At 46.9% G+C, this 27,672-nt stretch overlaps 1 protein-coding gene and 1 pseudogene across 2 annotated transcripts; one reads left to right on the forward strand and one right to left on the reverse strand.

The window, feature by feature from the left end:
- The first annotated feature begins 8,847 nt into the window (after window positions 1–8,847).
- LOC308148261 (transmembrane protein 170A-like) lies at window positions 8,848–16,956 on the forward strand (annotated as a pseudogene). The gene is made up of 3 exons: window positions 8,848–8,962; window positions 13,541–13,711; window positions 16,826–16,956. The product of its transcript is annotated as a transmembrane protein 170A-like (transcript).
- Window positions 16,957–24,347: 7,391 nt separating this feature from the next.
- On the reverse strand, window positions 24,348–27,315 carry LOC308148263 (uncharacterized protein; the record flags this gene model as incomplete). Its single annotated transcript, XM_080521708.1, has 4 exons — window positions 24,348–24,497; window positions 25,794–25,889; window positions 26,584–26,770; window positions 27,308–27,315. 4 exons carry the CDS (start codon window positions 27,313–27,315, stop codon window positions 24,348–24,350), a joined length of 441 nt encoding a protein of 146 aa, XP_080377834.1.
- Window positions 27,316–27,672: the final 357 nt, after the last annotated feature.

A 27,672-nucleotide genomic window follows, 5' to 3' on the forward strand; every position in this document is an offset into this window, starting at 1 on the left:
GATGGCGTGCGCTGAAAGCCCAGGTTGGGCTTCCCACTGATGCTTCAGTCGCGAAGTTTCTACTCGACAGGTAAAGTTTGGCATTCTATTTGGAGAAATCCATTTCAAATCACTTCCAGTAAAAGTTATCTATGTCTATATTGTCACTTTCCAGGGTTGATTAGTGGAAAAAGTTCAAATCTTCTTGTAAAGTGAGCTTGTGTAAGCGATGCTGACTTGTGACTTGTAAACAGTGCGTGCACGAGAAGAACTGGGCTCGTTCATGTCTCTCGCACACGTTTTAGTAGGCGTTCCATCCCGGGAGCAGGTAGAGCTTTGCGTGCATTTTTCAAAAGGTGGAGAGGGCGGTTCTTTCCTAAAATTCGGGAAAATCCTACTGTACTCCTTTAAGATAGAGCTGCTCAGGCTGGTTTAATTGAGAAAAAAATCATGTTATTTTCTTAAAATAGAGCTGCTCAGGCTGGTTTAATCTAGACAAATCGTGTTACTGCCTTTAGATAGAGCTGATCAGGCTGGTTTGATCTAGAAAATCACATTACTGTCTTTAGATGGAGCTGCTCAGGCTGGTTTAATAAAATAAATAAATAAATAAATAAATAAAAATATCAATCCCGTTACTGTCTTTAGATATAGCATCTCAGACTGGTTTAATCTAGAGAAATCGTGTTACTGACTTTAGGTAGAGATGCTTAGTGTTGGAATTCGTTCCTGTGTTCCCCTGAATTCCTGCTTGTTCGTTTGATCCGGGAGAGGCAGGAACAGAGTTAATTTCTTCAATAGTGAATTTAATAATCACACAAACAAGAGATTACAAAAATACATATATCAGATTACATAATACGAGCTCAGACCGTTCTTCCTTGCAGACCCAAGTGTGCAGGTCAGGTTTACAATGAAGAAGGGCACAACTGCAACACGTGGTTGATATTTATACATTTGCATACACCACCTCAACCTCACATTGGTCGGTTCCTCGTGATGTATGCGTTGCTATAGTGAGTTTGCTATTCCTTTGTTCCCAAAACTGCTTCAAACTGGTTCTTCTCAGAGCTTGACGTTCTGTGGGACAAAGTGACCTCTGACCTCTTATCTGTTGATCCAATCTTACCTTGACCATGTTTTTGCAAGTAGAGCACTGAGGAGACATCGCCAACCAACTTGGAATGTCCCTGAACATGGATTTATAGCTGTGTTTTCCCAACTTGGGCAGTGGGAGAAACCCCAGTAGTGTAGAAACACAACTGAATACAATATGTCCAGTTGTCACAAAGAAAACAAATTGTCATGGCTGGGAGCCGGTGCGTGGAGCTAGAACCCAGAAGCAGACCTCAAAACAGAGAATTGTTTGCAAACGTCAAAGGTTTATTGTGAAAACAGGGAAAGGGGAGCTGGAACGGTGACGGGACCCGGCGAATCTCTGGGGGGCCTCTTGGAACCCGGACGGGACCCGGTGGAATCTCTGGGGGGCCTCTTGGAACCGGGACGGGACCCTGGGGGATCTTCTTGGAACCGGGACGGAACTTCTTGGAACCGGGACGGAACCAGGACGGGGAACTTCTTGGAACCGGGACGGAACCCGGACGGGGAACTTCTTGGAACCGGGACGGGACCCGGACGGGTAGCTTCTTGGAACCGGGACGGAACCCTGACGAGGACTTCTTGTAACCGGGACGGAACCCGGACGGGACTTCTTGGAACCGGGACGGAACCCGGACGGGGACTTCTTGGAACCGGGACGGAACCCGGACGGGGACTTCTTGGAACCGGGCGTCGGAACAGGAACGGGAACCACCCCGGGGAGGACACTCACTCCCCGGGGAGGACAACACCGACTCGAGGTGTGTGACTCCTGACACAAATGTTTAACCACTATATTCCTTCAATTCCCCTTTTCACCTCTGACCCCAGAGGTCAATAATTAGTGTCAATACAGTATGAGGCACTCTTCGTATAATAGAGGTCAAATGTAAGCAAAAGCAACAATCATATACTCAAATAGCAACATACAAAACTTTTAAACGGTGGTGACTCCCCCTTGAACTGCAACCTTGTCGTGGTGGGGGAGTTTGAGCACCCGAATGACCCTCGGAGCTATGTTGTCGGGGGACTTGCCCCTCCGGTGGGCCCACCACCTACAGAGGCTGCCGTAGGGGTCGGGTGCATTGTGGATTGGGGGGCAGTCGACGGCAGGGGCCTCGACGACCCGATCCCCGGCCACAGAATCTGGCTATTGGGACATGGAATGTGACCTCGCTGAGGGGGAAGGAGCCCGAGCTTGTGAGGGAGGCTGAGAGATACCGTCTAGATATAGTCGGGCTCGCCTCCACTTACAGCTTCGACTCTGGAACCCAGCTCCTCGACGGGGGCTGGATACTCCACTGCTCTGGAGTTGCCCGCAGTGTAAGGCGGTGGGCTGGAGTGGGCTTGCTGATTGCCCCGCAGCTCAGCCGTCATGTGTTCCAACACATGACGCAACCCCCTCGTTCACTGGGGTGAACTCCAGTTCACCCCAGTGAACGAGGGGGTTGCGTCCCTACGCCTTCGAGTAGGGGACAGGTCTCTGACTGTTGTCTCGGCCAATGCACCGAACAGCAGTTCAGACTACCCAACCTTCTTTGAGTCCCTGGGAGGGGTGCTGGATAGTGCCCCAACTGCGGACTCCATTGTTCTCCTGGGGGACTTCAACGCCCACGTGGCCAATCACAGTGAGACCTGGAAGGGGGTGATTGGGAGGAACGGCCTCCCCGATCTGAACCCGAGAGGTGTTCTGTTATTGGACTTCTGTGCCAGTCACAGCTTGTCCATAACGAACACCATGTTTGAGCACAGGGGTGTCCATAAGTGCACGTGGCACCAGGACACGCTAGGCCGGAGGTCAATGATAGACTTTGTGGTCGTGTCATCTGATCTCTGGCCGTGTGTCTTTGAAACTAGGGTAAAGAGAAGGGCAGAGCTGTCAACTGATCACCACCTGGTGGTGAGTTGGATGCGCTGGACCGGGAGGAGGCCGGATAGACTCGACAGGCACAAACGTGTTATGAGGGTCTGCTGGGAACATCTGGCCGAGCCCTCCGTCCGCGCAGTTTTCAACTCCCACCTCTGGGAGAGCTTCTCACAGATCCCGAGGGAGGCTGGAGACATTGAGTCTGAGTGGACCATGTTCTCCACTTCCATTGTCAAAGCTGCTGCTCGGAGCTGTGGCCGCAGGGTCTCTGGCGCCTGTCGTGGCGGCAATCCCCGAACCCGGTGGTGGAAACCGGAAGTAAGGGATGCCGTCAAGCTGAAGAAGGAGTCCTATCGGGCACTGTTAGCTCATAGGACTCCTGAGGCAATCGACAGGTACCGGCAGGCCAAGTGAGCCGCAGCCTGGGCTGTGGTGGAGGCAAAAACTCGGGTCTGGGAGGAGTTCGGAGAGGCCATGGAGGAGGACTTTCGATCGGTCCCGATTAAATTCTGGCAAACCGTCCGGCGCCTTAGGCGGGGGAAGCAGTTCTCCACCAACACTGTTTACAGTGGATGTGGGGAGCTGTTGACCTCAACTGGGGATATCGTTCAAGATCCCGGATACAAGCGGCTGAAATGAGCTTCCTTCGTAGGGTGGCTGGGCACACCCTTAGAGATAGGGTGAGGAGCTCAGCCACCAGGGAGGAGCTCGGACTAGAGCCGCTGCTCCTCCACATCGAGAGGAGCCAGCTGAAGTGGCTCGGGCACCTATTTTGGATGCCCCCGGGACGCCTCCCAAGGGAGGTGTTCCGGGCATGTCCCTCCGGCAAGAGGGCTCGGGGCAGACCCAGGACACACTGGAGGGATTATGTCTCTCGGCTGGCTTGGGAACGCCTTGGGGTGCCACCGGAAGAGCTGGAGGAAGTGTCTGGGGTGAGGGAAGTCTGGGCAACTCTGCTCAGACTGCTGCCTCCGCGACCCGGCCCCGGATAAGCGGCAGAAAATGGATGGATGGATGGATGGACTTGGCACGTCACATGAACAGAGAGGAGCGCTATTTCACCTCCTCCCTTGCTGTCGTCTACTTCTCTGTGTTCTTCTTACTTCGGTGTACAGGGATTATTCCGCCCTTTGACGTGTGGAGCTGTCTCCTGGATCAGCCGATCCAGGGGCAACTTGCTTCAGATGGATGGAGGTCTCCTGAAGAGTGCGATGTGGTTCTCCCACCAGAGTACACTGCGACAGATGGCACCGCATTGTTCCTCTTGTATCCAGGGTTCGACTAACGGCCGGACCCTCCTCTCCAGTACCCTGGAATAGACTTTCCTGGGGAGCCTTTGTCACTCAGCCGAACAGCGTGAGACGTCCTCTCGACGACCTTAAATCGACCCGTTCACCTGGGCTCGGACCACTTCCTCTTTATCACCCTGAGAAGTACCCAGGGGCTGGTGTTGAGGATCTCAGCCGAGTCCCCCCTGGCTGCCGGTCCCGGCAACATGTGCAGAGGAACGAGATTCCAGACATCTCAAAACTGCGTTGTCACATCTCTCACCTGAACATAGATTTTTCTCTTGTATAGATTTGGCTAATGCTTTTTTCTGTCTGCCACTGGCGGATCAGGTGAAACCACTGCAAACAGGTCCGACTTATTGCCGCCAATGCAAACCAAACTCCTGTTCCGGGAATACAGAGACCGAACAGCCCTTAACAAAGGGCCCCGGACTCCATGCTCCCGGAGCACCCCCCCAAGGATGTCTCGGGGGACGCGGTCGAACGCCTTCTCCAGATCCACAAAACACATGTGGACTAGTAGGGCAAACTCCCATGAACCCTCAAGTAGCTGGTGGAGGGTATAGAGCTCGTCCAGTGTTCCACGACCAGAACGACAACCGCATTATTCCTCTTGGATCCAAGGTTTGACTAACGGCTGGACCCTCCACTCCAGTACACTGGAATAGACTTTCCTGGGGAGGCTGAGGAGTGTGATGCCTCTGTAGTTGGAACATACCCTCCGATCCCCCTCCTTGAAGAGAGGGACCATGACCCCATTCTGCCTGTCCAGAGGTACCGTCCCCACGTCACGCGATGTTGCAGGGATGAAGGGCCCCGGACTCCATGCTCCCGGAGCATGGAGTCGGTTTGCCAGAATTTCCTCGGGGCAGACCGAAAGTCCTCTTCCATGGCCTCTCCAAACTCCTCCCAGACCCGAGTTATTGCCTCCACCACAGCCATGAACTATGGGTCATGACCGAAAGAACGAGATCCCGGATACAAGCGGTTGAAGTGAGCTTCCTGCGTAGGGTGGCTGAGCGCACCCTTAGAGATAGGATGAGGAGCTTGAGAGTTGGTTTTTAGAATAAAGTTTGTATTTTACTAGAACATAGTCGTACTTTCACTATTCAAGTTTAAACATGAAGTGTTTATCAGGTTTAAGCAGTTTCAACCTGTTTTATTATGCTGGATTTGACTGCTATTTTCATTTCATTAGGAGTGGCCGAAATGATGCTCCACACGAGATATAGAGTGATTTTGGAATAAAGTTTTTATTTCATTAGAACAAATTAGTACTTTCTCAATTCAAGTTTAAATGATGTCAGAGTTCTGGAGCATGACAAGTTCTCTGGACTCCATCCGGCAGAGACCTTTGGTGAAGTGACCAATCTGCAGCCACTGCATAAAGTCATGGTGACACTTTGGACCAGGGGTCCGTTTCACGAAGCAGGTTTAAGGATTACCCCAGGTTATTGAACACCGAGTTGAGGGAAATGCGGGATTTTCCGTTTCACAAAGGGAGGTAACTCAAACCGGAGGAAGCGGGGTAACTCAAGCCTGTTTCACGAAGCGGTGTAACGTCAACTCCCGGTCAGTTACCGGGGCAACAGACGCTCTAGAACTAACCTGGTCGGGAGCAGGTTATTGTCAGTGAACACGGAGTTTTGCTCTGGCTCCGCCCCCTTTCAGACGGACACGGGATTTCATTTCCTCATTCAGCGGGGGAGTTTTGGTGAAACAGTTCTGCAGTGCCTTATTCCCGAGGCAAATTAGACGTCAACTTTATTCCCTCAATATGGAATGTGCTTTTGATAATGATCCGATTGATGAAGGCGCAGCATTACTTCGCCGAGAATTTAATATTCGCAGATAATATTTGCATCATCAGACATTTGCAGACACCTTCCTTTTTGAGCGGTACCGTTTTACTGCCGAGACCATTATGTACATCCACAGTTTAATCGCTCTGTACATTAGCAACATCACCAGCTGAGCCTTGCCCTGACGTCATAGCAGATATTGTGTGTTGTGCTGCGTTTCCTTGTAAATGGCAGAGCTGTCAGAGACACCATCTGCCATCATCACTTCGGGGTCTGATCACCACCACCACCACCAAATAAAGACATGATGCACAATTAATTTGGTCTTTTTTATTTCCTACAAATACAAGCGCTAGTTTAGTTAATGTAGTTAGTAGTTAGCATAATTCACCTGGGACTGTACACCCACCCTTAACTTGTGCTCCAGTTTTTCCAACTTCAGGAGCAGGTGGAGTCTATAGATCTGTTTTACAGATCACTGGGAAGACATAAGGAGGACATTCAATTATTACAGTTGGACATGAATTCCACAGAATGAACCTCTGGTGTTTACTGAACATCTGTCTCACTGTGTCAGTCCTTGCAGTGGCTGTTGAGGGACCCTCCTGCTGCTGCCCAGCCAGGCCCTGTTAAAAATAATGTGTCAATACTTCAGTGTAGACAAAATATCACTCTTTATTCCACCACAATGTTTCAGAAATGTAAACAGGATGAGAACTATCATACCTCTACAGGCCTTTGTGGATCCTCCTCTGTAAAGGCAGCAGACAGGGTTTCCTGTACTCTTCATCCTACATGAATATGTTTCAGTATATTTAATCTACCATTTTGCAAGATCTTTGGAGTGTTGCCTACGTACAAGGTATGTTGTGGCATGAGGGGGTCCAGCAGGCAGAGAGCACCATCCCAATCTGTTTGGGTGACAAAAAAAAGACATGATGGGGAAATAAAGATGAACAAAAGGAGGCTTAAAGAGATATATAGGCCTCGGCATATTATATATTATGAAGGAAGTGGTATCTTGAGGGGTGAGGTCTGAAGAGGAGCTCCTCCAGGGATTCCCTTAGCCACTGGCCTCCCAACATTCTGGCTTAGGGCTCCTCTGCCTCTGTTAAAGGTGGAGGTGCTGGGCCTCCACCTGTTTTACATCTGCCTTCTTTCTGTTGGCTGAGTAAAGTCTGTCTTAGTTCAGCCTTAATTATTTGACAGCACATGATATGGGTGAGAAGACATTTATGTGTTTGAAAACAGCATTATGTTGGGAATAAAACACCTGCACAGTCCAATGGCCACTTGATATTTACTGTACAATGTCACACATGATCGAAATTACGTTAAGAAATGTATTGATTAACAATTAAATTGGCAGCGGTCTTACCCGATTGGACAATGTTTTTATATTTCACTTTCAGCTGCTGCCAAGAGCGCTTCTCCCCCGCGGAATTGCACCCAAAAGAAATAAATTAATAAGCTACCATCAAGCAGTATTCCCTTGCAATAATGTTGCGATGACAAAGACGTTTGAACTTACGCATTCACTTGAGCAGCAATCTTCTTCCACGCCGCCTCCCTCTCTTTAGCAGCCGCTGCGCTGTTGCATTTTTTTTTTTTTATATGTTCATATTCGCCATATGATCGGATCAATACTTCCTGCTCCACTGGCGTCAAAAACTCCGCCCTCTGCGTCTCAGTTGTCATGGTGACTCGTTGAATCGGGGCTCCATTGATGCGGTCTTTTTAGAGTCGTGGTGCACGCGCTTGACTCCAGGTGAAACTACTCCGAGTTCATCAAACTGATCAAAATCCGGCGTCGTGAAACCGAAAACTCCGCGTTTTCTGTCTCAGTGTAACTCAATTCAGAGCTCGGTGTTAAGCCCATGGCTTCTTAAACCTGCTTCGTGAAACGGACCCCAGATCTTTGCAGTGAAGCGTTTCCAACATGTGGGCAACATCTACCAATCACCTTGGTAAGGTTTGGCAAATGGAGTGGCTGGTGCGAGGCCTGAAACCTCACCCCTCTGGTGCCACTGGTAAGTACATGATAGGAAGTTTTACTACTTGTTATCGGAAGTGATCAGTCACCAGCTCTTGTCATGTCATGATTTAATTAAAGCAGATTAAATGCAAATACTTTGCAACCGGAACTCCAGTGTTGAATACCGTTAGGTTGGGTGTTAAAAGTGTGAGTGTGGAGCAGACTTTAAGATCGTTTCAAGCACTCAGGAATGAAGCCACACACAAGTCATGATCTGGACATTTATTTTCTTTGCAAATCAGCATTGAGTATATTTGGGTACAGTAGATTTGGCAATATATTTTGCTCACAAAAACAAATATGTGAATATATGTGTTATTGGTGTTTCCACGTGTATGAGCGAGAAACTACTCCAAATGATCAGTTTCTTAATTTACACATTTATTAATGACATGTCAGTCTTTGTAAAGAAGGATAAAACAAATTATTTCAACGTAAAAGCACATACTTTTCGTGTGTGAAATTTCGGCGAGTGGTGATTATAGTTGGACGACACCTTCCTCAGTAGAAAACCAATGTACTTGAGGCGCAGCGTGACCTATCCAAGATGGCGTCGTTCTGTTACGTCAGCTACGATCGGCGGCGTGAGTCGATGAAGCTTCTCTGTATATTGTCTATTGTAGACCCATCCAAGATGGCGGTCACCGGGATCCAGCGTCCTGACGTCACCGTGTTTACAGCTAGCTCAGTTGGGTCGATGCTGCTCCGCTTCAGGTGGAAGAAAGACGCAGATTAATAGATTCATATCTCTCTTCTGTTGTGGAAACAGTTTCAGACATGCAGGACAAATATCAGGAGACTGGCTTTTTCAAGCAGATTCCAGATTTGAACTTTGTGCCGAGGACAAACGACACGAACCAAGGAAACAACACGTCTCTTAGCGACTTCTCAGGTGACGATAATGTCTTTAATATTGTTTTTTAGGCTAAATAAACGTTTGTTTTTACTGCTGTTGTGAGTTAAAAGGCTTCGTGTGTGAACAGTTTGGTACAGTTACAATATGAAACTTGTTTAAACCTATTTCCTTTGTAATGTGCTAAGCTAGTTAGCATTTTGCTTCACCTGGACACTTTATCAGTTCCGCTTTTCAGCGTAATGTTGAACCTTACTTCATCATTTCAGATTTCTTTTCTGTGCCTTTCCAGCAGTGCTGTAAGAATACAGTTTCCATGTGCAGCTGGACCGAGACTGCTTCCTTCAGGGGTTGAGTCTGAATTATTTGATGAAAATAACATGGTTTTAGATGAATGACAATTTAATGCGCTTGAGCTATCAGTTGTGATGATTACAGACTTTATAATGTAAGAAGTGTCAGGAGTCACACACCTCGCTCCAGCACCGGATCCTCTCTGGCACTCCTGCAGGCAATCAGCTACTTGATTGTCAAGCAGTCTTAAGCCCTGCAGGGAGGAGGGTCCGGTGCCAGAGGATTGCCTAGTCTTCACTCCGTGTGGAGGTGAGTCGGTGTTGTCCTCCCCGGGGAGTGAGTGTCCTCCCCGGGGTGGTTCCCGTTCCCGTTCCCGTTCCTGTTCCGACGCCGGTTCCAAGAGGTCTCCCCGGGTCCCGTCCCGGTTCCAAGAAGGCCCCCCAGAGATTCCCCGGGTCCCGTCCCGGCTCCAAGAAGTTCCCCCGGGTCCCATCCCGGTTCCAAGAGGCCCCCCAGAGATTCCCCCGGGTCCTATCCTGGTTCCAAGAGGCCCCCCCCAGAGATTCCCCCGGGTCCCGTCCGGGTTCCAAGAGGCCCCCCTGAGATTCCCCCGGGTCCCGTCCGGGTTCCAAGAGGCCCCCCTGAGATTCCCCCGGGTCCCGTCCGGGTTCCAAGAGGCCCCCCTGAGATTCCCCCGGGTCCCGTCCCGGTTCCAAGAGGCCCCCCCAGAGATTCCCCCGGGTCCCGTCCCGGTTCCAAGAGGCCCCCCCCAGAGATTCCCCCGGGTCCCGTCCCGGTTCCAAGAGGCCCCCCTGAGATTCCCCCGGGTCCCGTCCCGGTTCCAAGAGGCCCCCCTGAGATTCCCCCGGGTCCCGTCCCGGTTCCAAGAGGCCCCCCCAGAGATTCCCCCGGGTCCCGTCCCGGTTCCAAGAGGCCCCCCTGAGATTCCCCCGGGTCCCGTCCCGGTTCCAAGAGGCCCCCCTGAGATTCCCCCGGGTCCCGTACCGGTTCCAACCCACATGGAAAGAACCTATATAAACATATATGTTTTGATATAGGTTTGGCATATATGTGACATATATAAAATTGGCCGTTTTCCTATATGTTATATACATATATGTGTGCATACATGCGCACATATATGTACATATATGTACATAACATATAGGAAAACGGCCAATTTTATATATTTCACATATATGCCAAACCTATATGCGCATGTATGCACACATATATGTACATATATGTACATAACTTATAGGAAAACGGCCAATTTTATATATGTCACATATATTCCAAACCTATATGCGCATATACGCACACCTATATGTTCCAATATATGCAAACCTATATGTGCCCATATATGCACACCTATATGCGCATATATGCACACCTATATGTGCCCATGTATGCACACATATATGTACATAAAATATAGGAAAATGGCCAATTTTATATATGCCACATATATCCTAACCTTTATATAGGTTCTTTCCATGTGGGCCCACACCGGATGCTGTTATTTGCTCAGTGACCCTAGCGGGAATCGAACCAGGGTCTCCCGTACACCAGTCCGTTGCCTTGCCACCTGAGCTATATATATATCTAAAAATATGTACCTATCTGTGCATATAGGTCCATATATGTGCATAAAATATAGGAAAATGGCCAATTTTATACGTGTCACATATATTCAAAACCTATATCAAAACCTATATTAAAACATATATGTTTATATAGGTTCTGTCCATGTGGGACTTTCCATATATGCAGCATACATATTGTCATATATATTGTCATATATGTACATATGTGTGCGCATGTATGCACACATATATGTATATAACATATAGGAAAATGGCCAATTTTATATATTTCACATATATGCCAAACCTATATGTGCATGTATGCACACATATATGTACATATATGTACATAACATGTAGGAAAAGGCCAATTTTATATATGTCACATATATTCCAAACCTATATGCGCATATACGCACACCTATATGTTCCAATATATGCACACCTATATGTGCCCATATATGCACACCTATATGTGCCCATGTATGCACACATATATGTACATAAGATATAGGAAAATGGCCAATTTTATATATGCCACATATATCCTAACCTTTATATAGGTTCTTTCCATGTGGGCCCACACCGGATGCTGTTATTTGCTCAGTGACCCTAGCGGGAATTGAACCAGGGTCTCCCGTGCACCAGTCCGTTGCCTTGCCACCTGAGCTATATATATATATATCTAAAAATATGTACCTATCTGTGCATATAGGTCCATATATGTGCATAAAATATAGGAAAATGGCCAATTTTATACGTGTCACATATATTCAAAACCTATATCAAAACCTATATTAAAACATATATGTTTATATAGGTTCTGTCCATGTGGGACTTTCCATATATGCAGCATATATATTGTCATATATATTGTCATATATGTGCATATATGCAGCATATATGTGCATATATGTGCACATATGCAGCATATATATTGTCATATATGTGCATATATGGAGCATATATATGGTCATATATGTGCATATATGCAGCCCATATATTGTCAAATATGTGCATATATGCAGCATTTATGTGCATATATGCTGCATATATGCACATAAATGCTGCATATATGCACATATTTGACAATATATGGGCTGCATATATGCAGCATATATGTGCATATATGCAGCATATATTGTCATATATGTGCATATATGCAGCCCATACATTGTCATATATGTGTATATATGCAGCATTTATGTGCATATATGTAGCATATATGTGCATATATGCAGCATATATATGGTCATATATGTGCATATATGTAGCATATATATGGTCATATATGTGCATATATGCAGCATTTATGTGCATATATGCAGCATATATATTGTCATATATGTGCATATATGTGCACATATACAGCATATATATGGTCATATATGTGCATATATGCAGCCCATATATTGTCAAATATGTGCATATATGCAGCATTTATGTGCATATATGCAGCATATATGCAGCATATATGTGCATATATGTGCATATATGCAGCATATATATGGTCATATATGCAGCATATATGTGCATATATGCAGCATATATTGTCATATATGTGCATATATGCAGCCCATACATTGTCATATATGTGTATATATGCAGCATTTATGTGCATATATGCAGCATATATGTGCATATATGCAGCATATATATGGTCATATATGTGCATATATGCAGCCCATACATTGTCATATATGTGCATATATGCAGCATTTATGTGCATATATGCAGCATATATGTGCATATATGTGCATATATGCAGCATATATATGGTCATATATGTGCTTATATGCAGCATTTATGTGCATATATGCAGCATATATATTGTCATATATGTGCATATATGTGCATATATACAGCATATATATTGTCATATATGTGCATATATGCTGCATATAGATTTCATATATGTGCATATATCCTCATATAGGTTCTTTCCATGTGGGAAGAGGCCCCCCTGAGATTCCCCCGGGTCCCGTCCCGGTTCCAAGAGGCTCCCCGGAGTTACCCGGGTCCCGTCACCGTTCCAGCTCCCCTTTCCCTGTTCCCTCAATAAAACATTTACTGTTTGCAAACAACTTTCTGCTTGAGGTCTGCTTTTGGGTTCAGGACACTCCACACGCCGGCCCCCAGCCGTGACAAGAAGATCATTATGAACAGTTCCTTTCTTCCTCTCATGAGAGAAACATCAGCCAGTTCAACATTCAACCATAAATTACTAGTTGGACTGATTCAGTTAATTTTCATCAATTTCACCTCAGACCAAATATAAAGAATTCAAATCTGAATAGATTTAATTTTAGTGAAAGATAAGTTGTTCACAGGTCCAAGGGTCCCTGTAGAGCAGCTCCTACAGGGTTCAGCAGAGCAGCTCCTACAGGGTTCAGCAGAGCAGCTTCTACGGGGCTCAGCAGAGCAGCTTCTACAGGGTTCAGCAGAGCAGCTCCTACGGGATTCAGCAGAGCAGCTTCTACAGGGTTCAGCAGAGCAGCTTCTACAGGGTTCAGCAGAGCAGCTCCTACAGGGTTCAGCAGAGCAGCTCCTACAGGGTTCAGCAGAGCAGCTTCTACAGGGCTCAGCAGAGCAGCTCCTACAGGGCTGAGGCAGGTGGCCTGACGCTGCTATGTGTGTGTGTGTGTGTGTGTGTGTGTGTGTGTGTGTGTGTGTGTGTGTGTGTGTGTGTGTGTGTGTGTGTGTGTGTGTGTGTGTGTGTGTGTGTGTGTGTGGACAGAGATGTGGTACGGAGTGTTCCTGTGGGCCACCGTGTCGTCGCTGGTGTTCCACCTGCCGGCTGCCTTGCTCTGCCTTGCCACGCTGCGCCGCCACAAAGTGGCTTGCTTCCTGCCCATCGCTGTCCTGCTCATGGGCTTCGTGGGACCCCTGCTGGGCGGAGTCCTCACCAGTAAGTCTGAACGGGTGGATGATGAATGGACCAGACTGCTGTTGTTGCTGCAATGCCTTTGTTTACAGTCTGTTGTTGTTGCTGCAATGCCTTTGTTTACTGTCTGTTGTTGTTGCTGCAATGCCTTTGTTTACTGTCTGTTGTTGTTGCTGCAATGCCTTTGTTTACTGTCTGTTGTTGTTGCTGCAATGCCTTTGTTTACAGTCTTTTGTTGCTGCAATGCCTTTGTTTACAGTCTGTTGTTGTTGCTGCAATGCCTTTGTTTACAGTCTGTTGTTGTTGCTGCAATGCCTTGGTTTACACTCTGTTGTTGTTGCTGCAATGCCTTTGTTTACAGTCTTTTGTTGCTGCAATGCCTTTGTTTACAATCTGTTGTTATTGCTGCAATGCCTTTGTTTACAGTCTGTTGTTATTGCTGCAATGCCTTTGTTTACAGTCTGTTGTTGTTGCTTCAATGCCTTTGTTTACAGTCTGTTGTTGCTGCAATGCCTTTGTTTACAGTCTGTTGTTGTTGCTGCAATGCCTTTGTTTACAGTCTGTTGTTGTTGCTGCAATGCATTTGTTTACAGTCTGTTGTTGTTGCTACAATGTATTTGTTTACAGTCTGTTTTTGTTGCTACAATGCATTTGTTTACAGTCTGTTGTTGGAGCAATGCCTTTGTTTACAGTCACTCTAGGAAGAACGAGCAGAACGTGTTTGTTCTGAGAACTCTGCTCATGCAAACTGCATCAAATGTTGATTATTTTTGACAAACAAACTGTTTGCACTGTGCCACTGCACCATAATGCTGCTGTCTCTGTTAATGCTGCTATCTCTGTGTTAATGTTGCTGTCTCTCTGTGGTAGTACTGCTGTCTCTCTGTGTTAATGCTGCTGTCTCTGTGTTAATGCTGCTGTCTCTCTGTGGTAGTACTGCTGTCTCTCTGTGTTAATGTTGCTATTTCTGTGTTAATGTTGCTATCTCTGTGTTAATGCTGCTGTCTCTCTGTGTTAATGCTGCTGTCTCTCTGTGTTAATGTTGCTGTCTCTGTGTTAATGCTGCTGTGTCTCTGTGTTAATGCTGCTGTCTCTCTGTGTTAATGTTGCTGTCTCTCTGTGTTAATGCTGCTGTCTCTCTGTGTTAATGTTGCTGTCTCTCTGTGTTAATGCTGCTGTCTCTCTGTGTTAATGCTGCTGTCTCTGTGTTAATGCTGCTGTCTCTCTGTGTTAATGCTGCTGTCTCTCTGTGGTAGTGCTGCTGTCTCTCTGTGTTAATGCTGCTGTGTCTCTGTGTTAATGCTGCTGTCTCTCTGTGGTAGTGCTGCTGTCTCTCTGTGTTAATGCTGCTGTGTCTCTGTGTTAATGCTGCTGTCTCTCTGTGGTAGTGCTGCTGTCTCTGTGTTAATGCTGCTGTGTCTCTGTGTTAATGCTGCTGTCTCTCTGTGTTAATGTTGCTGTCTCTCTGTGTTAATGCTGCTGTCTCTCTGTGTTAATGTTGCTGTCTCTCTGTGTTAATGCTGCTGTCTCTCTGTGGTAGTGCTGCTGTCTCTCTGTGGTAGTGCTGCTGTCTCTCTGTGTTAATGCGGCTGGCTCTGTGTTAATGCTGCTGTCTCTCTGTGTTAATGCGGCTGTCTCTGTGTTAATGCTGCTGTCTCTCTGTGTTAATGCGGCTGTCTCTGTGTTAATGCTGCTGTCTCTCTGTGGTAATGCTGCTGTCTCTCTGTGGTAGTGCTGCTGTCTCTCTGTGTTAATGCTGCTGTCTCTCTGTGTTAATGCTGCTGTCTCTCTGTGTTAATGCGGCTGTCTCTGTGTTAATGCTGCTGTCTCTCTGTGTTAATGCTGCTGTCTCTCTGTGGTAGTGCTGCTGTCTCTTTGTGGTAGTGCTGCTGTCTCTCTGTGTTAATGCTGCTGTCTCTCTTTGGTAGTGCTGCTGTCTCTGTGTGTTAATGCTGCTGTCTCTCTTTGGTAGTGCTGCTGTCTCTGTGTGTTAATGCTGCTGTCTCTCTGTGTTAATGCTGCTGTCTCTCTGTGGTAATGCTGCTGTCTCTGTGTGTTAATGCTGCTGTCTCTCTGTGTTAATGTTGCTGTCTCTGTGTGTTAATGTTGCTGTCTCTCTGTGTTAATGCTGCTGTCTCTGTGTTAATGCTGCTGTCTCTCTGTGTTAATGCGGCTGTCTCTCTGTGTTAATGCTGCTGTCTCTCTGTGGTAATGCTGCTGTCTCTGTGTGTTAATGCTGCTGTCTCTCTGTGTTAATGTTGCTGTCTCTGTGTGTTAATGTTACTGTCTCTCTGTGTTAATGCTGCTGTCTCTCTGTGTTAATGCGGCTGTCTCTCTGTGGTAATGCTGCTGTCTCTCTGTGGTAGTGCTGCTGTCTCTCTGTGTTAATGCTGCTGTCTCTCTGTGTTAATGCTGCTGTCTCTCTGTGGTAGTGCTGCTGTCTCTCTGTGGTAGTGCTGCTGTCTCTCTGTGTTAATGCTGCTGTCTCTCTGTGGTAGTGCTGCTGTCTCTCTGTGGTGGTGCTGCTGTCTCTGTGTGTTAATGCTGCTGTCTCTCTTTGGTAGTGCTGCTGTCTCTCTGTGGTAGTGCTGCTGTCTCTGTGTGTTAGTGCTGCTGTCTCTCTGTGGTAGTGCTGCTGTCTCTGTGTTAATGCTGCTGTCTCTCTGTGGTAGTGCTGCTGTCTCTGTGTTTATGCTGCTGTCTCTGTGTGTTAATGCTGCTGTCTCTCTTTGGTAGTGCTGCTGTCTCTCTGTGGTAGTGCTGCTGTCTCTGTGTGTTAGTGCTGCTGTCTCTCTGTGGTAGTGCTGCTGTCTCTGTGTTAATGCTGCTGTCTCTCTGTGGTAGTGCTGCTGTCTCTGTGTTTATGCTGCTGTCTCTGTGTGTTAATGCTGCTGTCTCTGTGTTAATGCTGCTGTCTCTCTGTGGTAGTGCTGCTGTCTCTGTGTTAATGCTGCTGTCTCTGTGTCTTAATGCTGCTGTCTCTCTGTGGTAGTGCTGCTGTCTCTGTGTTAATGCTGCTGTCTCTGTGTGTTAATGCTGCTGTCTCTCTGCGTTAATGCTGCTGTCTTTCTGTGTGTTAATATTGGTGTTTCTCAGTGGTCATGCTGCTCCCTCAGTGTTAATGCTGATGTCTTGCAGGTGCAGCCATAGCCGGTGTGTAACAAGCAGCAGGGAAGACCATGATCTCCTTGGAGGCCCTGGTCTACGGAGTTGGACAGTCCTTCTGCGTCCTCCTCATCTCCTTCCTCAGAATCCTGGCCACCCTTTAGCACCAGGACCTGGACTCCGGAAGGGTCTTGGACATGGGACCAGAGAGACCACTGAGGATGAAGCAGGTGAAGCAGGACTTCAGCTAGACCTTCACCTGGACCTTCAGCTAGACCATCGGACCTTCAGCTGGACCACTGGACCTTCAGACCTTCAGCTGGACCTTCAGCAAGACCACCGGACCTTCAGCTGGACCACTGGACCTTCAGACCTTCAGCTAGACCTTCAGCTGGACCACTGGACCTTCAGACCGACAGCTGGATCATTGGACCTTCAGACCTTCAGCTGGACCTTCAGCTAGACCACTGGACCTTCAGACCTTCAGCTAGACCTTCAGCAAGACCACTGGACCTTCAGACTTTCAGCTGGATCATTGGACCTTCAGACCTTCAGCTGGACCTTCAGCAAGACCACTGGACCTTCAGACTTTCAGCTGGATCATTGGACCTTCAGACCTTCAGCTGGACCTTCAGCTAGACCACTGGACCGTCAGACCTTCAGCTGGACCTTCAGCGAGACCACTGGCCCTTCAGACCTTCAGCTAGACCATCAGCCAGACCACTGGACCTTCAGACCTTCAGCTGGACCTTCAGCTAGACCACTGGCCCTTCAGACCTTCAGCTAGACCTTCAGCTAGACCACTGGACCTTCAGACCTTCAGCTAGACCTTCAGCTAGACCACTGGCCCTTCAGACCTTCAGCTAGACCTTCAGCTAGACCACTGGCCCTTCAGACCTTCAGCTAGACCTTCAGCTGGACCTTCAGGGTTCCACAGGAGGATGATGCTCATTTGAAGACTGTTCCTCCTGATGCCTTACTTTGTATGTCCTACCTTTGCTCTGCGTCTTGCTGCTACTTTCCTCCCCCATGTTTCTTCAGGAGGACTTGCTCCGCCTTGCCTTGTTCAGCCCGGAAGGGGGCAGCGTGTCATTAAAGTCCTGAAGTCTTCATGTGTGATGCTTGTGTTTGCAGGTGAGGAGCACACGTCCACTGCCTTCTTCCAAAAACACCTTTCCAGTGCAGTTTGACCCTGCAGTACTCCGTGGACAGGATACACACAACCTTTCCAGTGCAGTTTGACCCTGCAGTACTCCGTGGACAGGATACACACAACCTTTCCAGTGCAGTTTGACCCTGCAGTACTCCGTGGACAGGATACACACAACCTTTCCAGTGCAGTTTGACCCTGCAGTACTCCGTGGACAGGATACACACAACCTTTCCAGTGCAGTTTGACCCTGCAGTACTCCGTAGACAGGATACACACAACCTTTCCAGTGCAGTTTGACCCTACAGTACTCCGTGGACAGGATACACACAACCTTTCCAGTGCAGTTTGACCCTACAGTACTCCGTGGACAGGATACACACAACCTTTCCAGTGCAGTTTGACCCTGCAGTACTCCGTGGACAGGATACACACAACCTTTCCAGTGCAGTTTGACCCTGCAGTACTCCGTGGACAGGATACACGCAACACTCACTGTGTTGAGTGATCAGACACAGATCACTCAACACATCAGGGCTGAATTGTCCACTGATGATTTTGGTCTCTAGATATTTATTTAAAATGGTGAAATTTGTTTGACATATATTTAAAAATGGGTCTTAAATGCATATTCATGTCGATGTTGACAATGACAGCCTGAACATTTAACAGCATTTAGCACATTACTGGACACACACTTATCTTAATCACACACTTGATCTTGTTCTCACTTACAGTATGTACATTGATCAATTAACAGTTTTTCCCCACAACCCTCTGTTGTCAGGTCACTTCCTGATATCATTCAAATTTACATTAACTGGCTTTATAGCCCCTGAAAATACACAATATATTTATCAGACAATGCTGTAACCAAGTTCATGGAAGTTCTCCCACCAGTGTTGACTTCAATACCATCATGGATCCAGCAGAAGAACAATTAGAGAAGAAATGGTTCTTTACTCAGAAGTATGTCTAACAGCCTGGAGAGAAAGTTTGTTCATCTATAAAAAAAATCCTACGCAAAACAGGAAACGCCTACAATTCCTCCTTAATAGAAGAGAACAATCCTAGATTTCTCTTCAATACTATAGGCAGACTAACAAAAAGTCACAGTTCTGTCGAGCCTAATATCCCTTTAACTCTGAGCAGTAATGACTTTGTACATTTTTTAATAACAAGATTCTAACTATGAGGGATCAAATTAACGACCCACTGCCCAGTGCAGTCGCAGATCAAACAACATCTTTAGATTCATAAGAGGAGCCTGACTTCCAGTGATCCAGCTTCACTCTATAAGTCCTAGAGTTCTACTCAATCGTGGATTCATCTAAACCAACAACTTGCTTACTGGACCCAATACCCACTAAACTGTTTAAAGATATTTTCCCTGTGATTAGTACATCAATACTAGATCAGATCAACGTATCTCTAATAACAGGTTATGGACCACAAGCCTTTAAGGTTGCTGGTGTTAAACCTCTTGTTAAAAACACACCTTGACCCAGGAGTCTTAGTAAAATACAGACCAACATCCAACCTTCCTTTATTTCTAAATCCTGCAGGAAGTAGTTTCAGTCACTGTGTGTCAATATCAAAGGTTCCCGTTCCTCTTTGATCTCCCTCCATTAGAATATTGGATCATAGGAGGCTGTGTCCCCCCTATCTTGCCTCACCTTACCTCACTCAACAACATGGACCAGTGGGCAGTGCCGAAGGTGGGGTTTCAGGATTCTCAACTGCAGTCTGGCCCCACCCCACTTTGCACCACCCACAATTTTAAGTACACTCAGGGGCGTCTACACCAGGAACCTGGTTCACCTGAACCAGATGTTTCTTGTCTGTCGTCCACACCAGGAACCTGGTTCACCTGAACCAGATGTTTCTGGTGTGTCTTCCACACCAGGAACCTGGTTCACCTGAACCAGATGTTTCTGGTCTGTCTTCCACATCAGGAACCTGGTTCACCTGAACCAGATGTTTCTGGTCTGTCTTCCACATCAGGAACCTGGTTCTCCTGAACCAGATGTTTCTGGTCTGTCTTCCACACCAGGAACCTGGTTCACCTGAAACAGATGTTTCTGGTCTGTGGACCACACCAGGAACCTGGTTCTCCTGAACCAAATGTTTCTAGTCTGTGGACCACACCAGGAACCTGGTTCTCCTGAACCAGATATTTCTGGTCTGTGGACCACACCAGGAACCCGGTTCTCCTGAACCAGATGTTTCTGGTCTGTCTTCCACACCAGGAACCTGGTTCACCTGAACCAGATGTTTCTGGTCTGTCTTCCACATCAGGAACCTGGTTCACCTGAACCAGATGTTTCTGGTCTGTCTTCCACATCAGGAACCTGGTTCTCCTGAACCAGATGTTTCTGGTCTGTCTTCCACACCAGGAACCTGGTTCACCTGAAACAGATGTTTCTGGTCTGTGGACCACACCAGGAACCTGGTTCTCCTGAACCAAATGTTTCTAGTCTGTGGACCACACCAGGAACCTGGTTCTCCTGAACCAGATATTTCTGGTCTGTGGACCACACCAGGAACCCGGCTCTCCTGAACCAGATGTTTCTGGACTGTCTTCCACACCAGGAACCTGGTTCACCTGAACCAGATGTTTCTGGTCTGTCTTCCACACCAGGAACCTGGTTCACCTGAACCAGATGTTTCTAGTCTGTGTACCACTCCAGGAACCTGGTTCACCTGAACCAGATCTTTCTGGTCTGTGGACCACACCAGGAACCTGGTTCACCTGAACCAGATGTTTCTGGTCTGTGGACCACACCAGGAACCTGGTTCAACTGAACCAGATGTTTCTAGTCTGTCGTCCACTCCAGGAACCTGGTTCACCTGAACCAGATGTTTCTGGTCTGTCATCCACTCCAGGAACCTGGTTCACCTGAACCAGATGTTTCTAGTCTGTCGACCAAATCAGGAACCTGGTTCACCTGAACCAGATGTTTCTAGTCTGTCGTCCACTCCAGGAACCTGGTTCACCTGAACCAGATCTTTCTGGTCTGTGGACCACACCAGGAACCTGGTTCACCTGAACCAGATGTTTCTAGTCTGTCGTCCACACCAGGAACCTGGTTCTCCTGAACCAGATGTTTCTGGTCTGTCTTCCACACCAGGAACCTGGTTCACCTGAACCAGATGTTTTCAGCCAAAGAACACAATATCAGCCAAAATAAATCACTTTAGTCTCCATGAAAGGAGGTTAAGTCACAAAAGTAAATTCCTCACTGGTTGCATGAAACAGACAGAAACAGGACACGTGTGAAGGGAGAGGAAGATACACTGGGAGTGAAACAGGCAGAAACAGGACATGTGTGAAGGGAGAGGAAGATACACTGGGAGTGAAACAGACAGAAACAGGACGCGTGTGAAGGGAGAGGAAGATACACTGGGAGTGAAACAGACAGAAACAGGACACGTGTGAAGGGAGAGGAAGATACACTGGGAGTGAAACAGACAGAAACAGGACACGTGTGAAGGGAGAGGAAGAGACACTGGGAGTGAAACAGACAGAAACAGGACACGTGTGAAGGGAGAGGAAGATACACTGGGAGTGAAACAGACAGAAACAGGATATGTGTGAAGGGAGAGGAAGAGACACTGGGAGTGAAACAGACAGAAACAGGACACGTGTGAAGGGAGAGGAAGATACACTGGGAGTGAAACAGACAGAAACAGGACACGTGTGAAGGGAGAGGAAGATACACTGGGAGTGAAACAGACAGAAACAGGATATGTGTGAAGGGAGAGGAAGAGACACTGGGAGTGAAACAGACAGAAACAGGACACGTGTGAAGGGAGAGGAAGATACACTGGGAGTGAAACAGACAGAAACAGGACACGTGTGAAGGGAGAGGAAGATACACTGGGAGTGAAACAGACAGAAACAGGACACGTGTGAAGGGAGAGGAAGATACACTGGAAGTGAAACAGACAGGACGCGTGTGAAGGGAGAGGAAGATACACTGGGAGTGAAACAGACAGAAACAGGACACGTGTGAAGGGAGAGGAAGATACACTGGGAGTGAAACAGACAGAAACAGGATATGTGTGAAGGGAGAGGAAGATACACTGGGAGTGAAACAGACAGAAACAGGACGCGTGTGAAGGGAGAGGAAGATACACTGGGAGTGAAACAGACAGAAACAGGACACGTGTGAAGGGAGAGGAAGATACACTGGGAGTGAAACAGACAGAAACAGGACACGTGTGAAGGGAGAGGAAGATACACTGGAAGTGAAACAGACAGGACGCGTGTGAAGGGAGAGGAAGATACACTGGGAGTGAAACAGACAGAAACAGGACACGTGTGAAGGGAGAGGAAGATACACTGGGAGTGAAACAGACAGAAACAGGATATGTGTGAAGGGAGAGGAAGATACACTGGGAGTGAAACAGACAGAAACAGGAAGCGTGTGAAGGGAGAGGAAGATACACTGGGAGTGAAACAGACAGAAACAGGACACGTGTGAAGGGAGAGGAAGATACACTGGAAGTGAAACAGACAGAAACAGGACGCGTGTGAAGGGAGAGGAAGATACACTGGGAGTGAAAGACAGAAACAGGACGCGTGTGAAGGGAGAGGAAGATACACTGGGACTGAAACAGACAGAAACAGGACGCGTGTGAAGGGAGAGGAAGATACACTGGGAGTGAAACAGACAGAAACAGGATATGTGTGAAGGGAGAGGAAGAGACACTGGGAGTGAAACAGACAGAAACAGGACACGTGTGAAGGGAGAGGAAGATACACTGGGAGTGAAACAGACAGAAACAGGACGCGTGTGAAGGGAGAGGAAGATACACTGGGAGTGAAACAGACAGAAACAGGACACGTGTGAAGGGAGAGGAAGATACACTGGAAGTGAAACAGACAGGACGCGTGTGAAGGGAGAGGAAGATACACTGGGAGTGAAACAGACAGAAACAGGACACGTGTGAAGGGAGAGGAAGATACACTGGGAGTGAAACAGACAGAAACAGGACACGTGTGAAGGGAGAGGAAGAGACACTGGGAGTGAAACAGACAGAAACAGGACACGTGTGAAGGGAGAGGAAGATACACTGGGAGTGAAACAGACAGAAACAGGACACGTGTGAAGGGAGAGGAAGATACACTGGAAGTGAAACAGACAGGACGCGTGTGAAGGGAGAGGAAGATACACTGGGAGTGAAACAGACAGAAACAGGACACGTGTGAAGGGAGAGGAAGATACACTGGAAGTGAAACAGACAGGACGCGTGTGAAGGGAGAGGAAGATACACTGGGAGTGAAACAGACAGAAACAGGATATGTGTGAAGGGAGAGGAAGATACACTGGGAGTGAAACAGACAGAAACAGGACACGTGTGAAGGGAGAGGAAGATACACTGGGAGTGAAACAGACAGAAACAGGACACGTGTGAAGGGAGAGGAAGATACACTGGAAGTGAAACAGACAGGACGCGTGTGAAGGGAGAGGAAGATACACTGGGAGTGAAACAGACAGAAACAGGACACGTGTGAAGGGAGAGGAAGATACACTGGGAGTGAAACAGACAGAAACAGGATATGTGTGAAGGGAGAGGAAGATACACTGGGAGTGAAACAGACAGAAACAGGACGCGTGTGAAGGGAGAGGAAGATACACTGGGAGTGAAACAGACAGAAACAGGACACGTGTGAAGGGAGAGGAAGATACACTGGAAGTGAAACAGACAGAAACAGGACACGTGTGAAGGGAGAGGAAGATACACTGGGAGTGAAACAGACAGAAACAGGACACGTGTGAAGGGAGAGGAAGATACACTGGGAGTGAAACAGACAGAAACAGGACGCGTGTGAAGGGAGAGGAAGATACACTGGAAGTGAAACAGACAGAAACAGGACACGTGTGAAGGGAGAGGAAGAGACACTGGGAGTGAAACAGACAGAAACAGGACGCGTGTGAAGGGAGAGAAAGAGACACTGGGAGTGAAACAGATGCATCACAGGCCGAACAAGTGAGAGGAGATGAAGATCACATACGAATACAAAATAAAACAAGAAGTACAGAAACACACAGATGAAGACAGTCCTGACGGTCGTATCTTTAAAAAACATCTTCTAATAGCTGCACATTCCAGTAACTTTCCTCACAATTCTCCATCTCTTCTGCTGTCTTGCTCTAAGATGGTTGTACACATTTGTAATATTCATACATAAATGCTGAAATGTTTGAATCCTCCCACCAGGGCCCTCACAACTGTCAAATTATAAATCTGTGTTCAATGATTCACACCTCTACTCTGTTCTGTCCAGGCACAGCTAGTTTAGGTCTTAGATGAACTGCTCGAAAGAGAAACCCCTTGCAGGCCCCCGAGCTGCGAAATAATCCAGATGACGATGATGATGATGACGAAGCTCGCCTTTCATTTGGCCATCTTGCTGCCTCTGGCTGGTCCGATGTTCTGAGCTGCTCTGCCCAGAGCAACCTGTCGGATGGTGGAACCGAACTGCAGCGAGCTCACAGTTTCTACCACGTCGGCTGCGTCCGGGCTCACATTGATGAACACGCAACACTGCAGAGGAGAGGAGTCAGAGAGGGGAGGGGTCATAGAGGATGAGTTGTTAGAGAGGGGAGGGGTCAGAGAGGGGAGGAGTCATAGAGGGGAGAGGTCACAGAGGATGAGGTGTTAGAGAGGGGAGGAGTCATAGAGGGGAGAGGTCAGAGAGAACGAGGTGTTAGAGAGGGGAGGGGTCAGAGAGGGGAGGGGTCAGAGAGGGGAGGCGTCATAGAGGATGAGGTGTTAGAGAGGGGAGGAGTCATAGAGGGGAGAGGTCAGAGAGGACGAGGTGTTAGAGAGGGGAGGAGTAAGAGAGCATATTCCTCCTCTAACATCAGATTATAGAGCATCTTCCTCCTCTAATCCAGATTATAGAGCATCGTCCTCGAACATCAGATTATAGAGCATCTTCCTCGAACATCAGTTAATAGAGCATCTTACTCCTCTGATCCAGATTATAGAGCATCTTCCTCCTCTAATCCAGATTATAGAGCATCTTCCCCGAACATCAGATTATGGAGCGTCTTCCTCTAACAGATTATACAGCATCTTCCTCCTCTAATCCAGATTATAGAACATCTTCCTCCTCTAACATCAGATTATAGAGCATCTTCCTCCTCCAATCCAGATTATAGAGCATCTTCCTCCTCTAATCCAGATTATAGAGCACCTTCCTCCACTAACATCAGATTATAGAGCATCTTCCTCCTCTAATCCAGATTATAGAGCATCTTCCTTGAACATCAGATTATAGAGCATCTTCCTCCTCTAACACCAGATTATACAGCGTCTTCCTCCTCTAATCCAGATTATAGAGCATCTTCCTCCTTTAACATTAGATTATAGAGCATCTTCCTCCTCTAATCCAGATTATAGAGCATCTTCCTCGAACATCAGATTATACAGCGTCTTCCTCCTCTAACATCAGATTATACGGCGTCTTCCTCCTCTAACATCAGATTATAGCGCACACGTGTCAAACTCTGGTCCTGGAGGGCCGCAGCCCTGCAGGTTCTCCATGTCTCCCTGCTTCCACACAGCTGATTGCAACGAGCAGCTGGTTATCTGGCATTGTGCTGAAGGTGGTGATGAAGCATCAGGACATTCAGGGAGGGAAACGTGGAAACTGTGCAGAGCTTCGGCCCTCTGAGGATCTGAGTTCGACACCCCTGTTATAGAGCATCTTCCTCCTGCTGATGTAATTTAATAATGAAACTCTGGTTTATGATCTCTGTACCAGATCAAGTTAAACTACAATGTATGATTTGTCAGGTCTGCTGTAAAAGCAAAGGAGGAGGTGAAGAGTCGTACTCTGGCGTCTCCGCTGAGGCAGGGCTGCAGGAGCTGAGTGAGTTTAGAGTTCCTGAAGGGGATGTGGAGTGCGTTGCACTTCAGAGCTCCAAACACCTGAAACACCACAATAACATCTTTCAGCTTCCACAGCTGTGATTCCATCGTCGCTATTTGTCAGTCTGACACAGATCTGGAGACGATCACATGTACAGGGTTAAATACACTGAGACTATAATCCCACTACATAACCACTTCACACTCTGCAGCAGCAACTGTCTAATACCAGCCTCCAGAAATGCTCTTTTTAAAAATATTTTTAAGCTATGTGTCTTCTGTATCGATTGAAAAATTCACTTCTCACGACAAAATAATCTCTAAAACTCAATAAAACTCAACGTGCTGTGCCTCACATTGTCTCTATTGACAATGAATGGGATCAGAAACTTGCAATCTGTGCAATGAACCAAAGTCTGTGCAGAAAAGTAAATGTTGGGAGTATTGCTCCATGGGTTGGGCTCAACACGGATGAATAAAGAATAAAACCCACTTTTATTCTTTGGCTTTTAGTACACCTTGACTTATTTTCATCTTGTTTGATATCATATAACTTGTAGTAAGCTTGTTTGTTTGTTTGTTTTACATGTTTTCTATGTTTTATGCCTTGTCTCTTCTGTGCTTTTTGAATTAACTTTGAATTATTTTATTAATTTTATTTGATGTTTTTGATGTACAGCACTTTGGTTACCTTTTGGATTTTTTTAAATGTGCTTTATAAATAAAGATTGAATAAAGGAGAGTTGATGGGTACCTGACCCAGTGCTGTGAGTGACTTGTTGATGGCGGCGGCCTCCACCAGCCTCTGTCCTTCTGCTTCTGTCTTTGAGAGCCGCTCTGATCCAGCAAGGTCGCACAAGGTCAGCGTGCCACGGGACGTCAGCCCAGACACTTTGTCGCTGATCTCCACCTCCAGCGCCACCAGCAGGTGAGAGCGAGAGCTGCCAGAGTAAATAAGACATTGGGATTCTGAATTCTTCTCACAACACAAGTCTGAATCAGCATCAACACTGAAGTATTGACAAATGACTGGAGGCTTTTGGTTTTTATTTTGATCACTCAGTCTTCTTTACATCTGTTGGATGTTGTGGACAGAGTTTTAAAAAAAGAAAACCCTTAATATCTGCATTTCCCCCATTGTTAATGTTTACAGAGACTAGTTCTCTGCTGCATGTGTGTGTGTGCTTTCATTGCTAAACTAAACTAGACCAGTGGAGCACAGACCATGGAAAACAATGGATTACAAGGTTATTGAAACTTGTACCACTCCTCCACAGGTTGACACTGATGTACACTGATGTACACTGATGTACACACATTTAAAACATTTCCCTGTGACCCCCCAACCATTGATCCCCAACTACTAACCAGGGTAATGATGTCACTGTGTCATGTCAGAGGAGACAGAACGCTTCGCCGTTGGTTTGACATCAATCGGATTAAAACTAATCACATTATGATGAAAATAGTTTTTTTACCCCTTCATGACCTTGACCTTTGACCCAATTGCACAAAAAACCATCTTTGGATAAAGACAAATCATCCCTGAGAATTTTATGCAATTCAGGTAAATAGTTTTTGCGAAAAGTTGGTAAAATGCATACATACATTGTTGGCCGAAGAGCGATGGATGGATGGATGGATGGATGGATGGATGGTTTTGACCAACTTTTTGCAAAAAATGTTCACTTGAATTGCATGAGGTCTTCAGGGATTATTTGTCATCTTCCAAGGATCAAGCCACTACATTTTGGGACGTTAACAACGAACCGTTTCCTACTAAATCCAAAAACCGGTCAAAATATGTTCCATACAACTTTCTTTATTTTCTGACTCCACCAGA

This window comes from Blennius ocellaris (genome assembly GCF_963422515.1).
Source record: "Blennius ocellaris genome assembly, contig: SCAFFOLD_34, whole genome shotgun sequence".
Lineage (NCBI taxonomy): Eukaryota > Metazoa > Chordata > Actinopteri > Blenniiformes > Blenniidae > Blennius > Blennius ocellaris.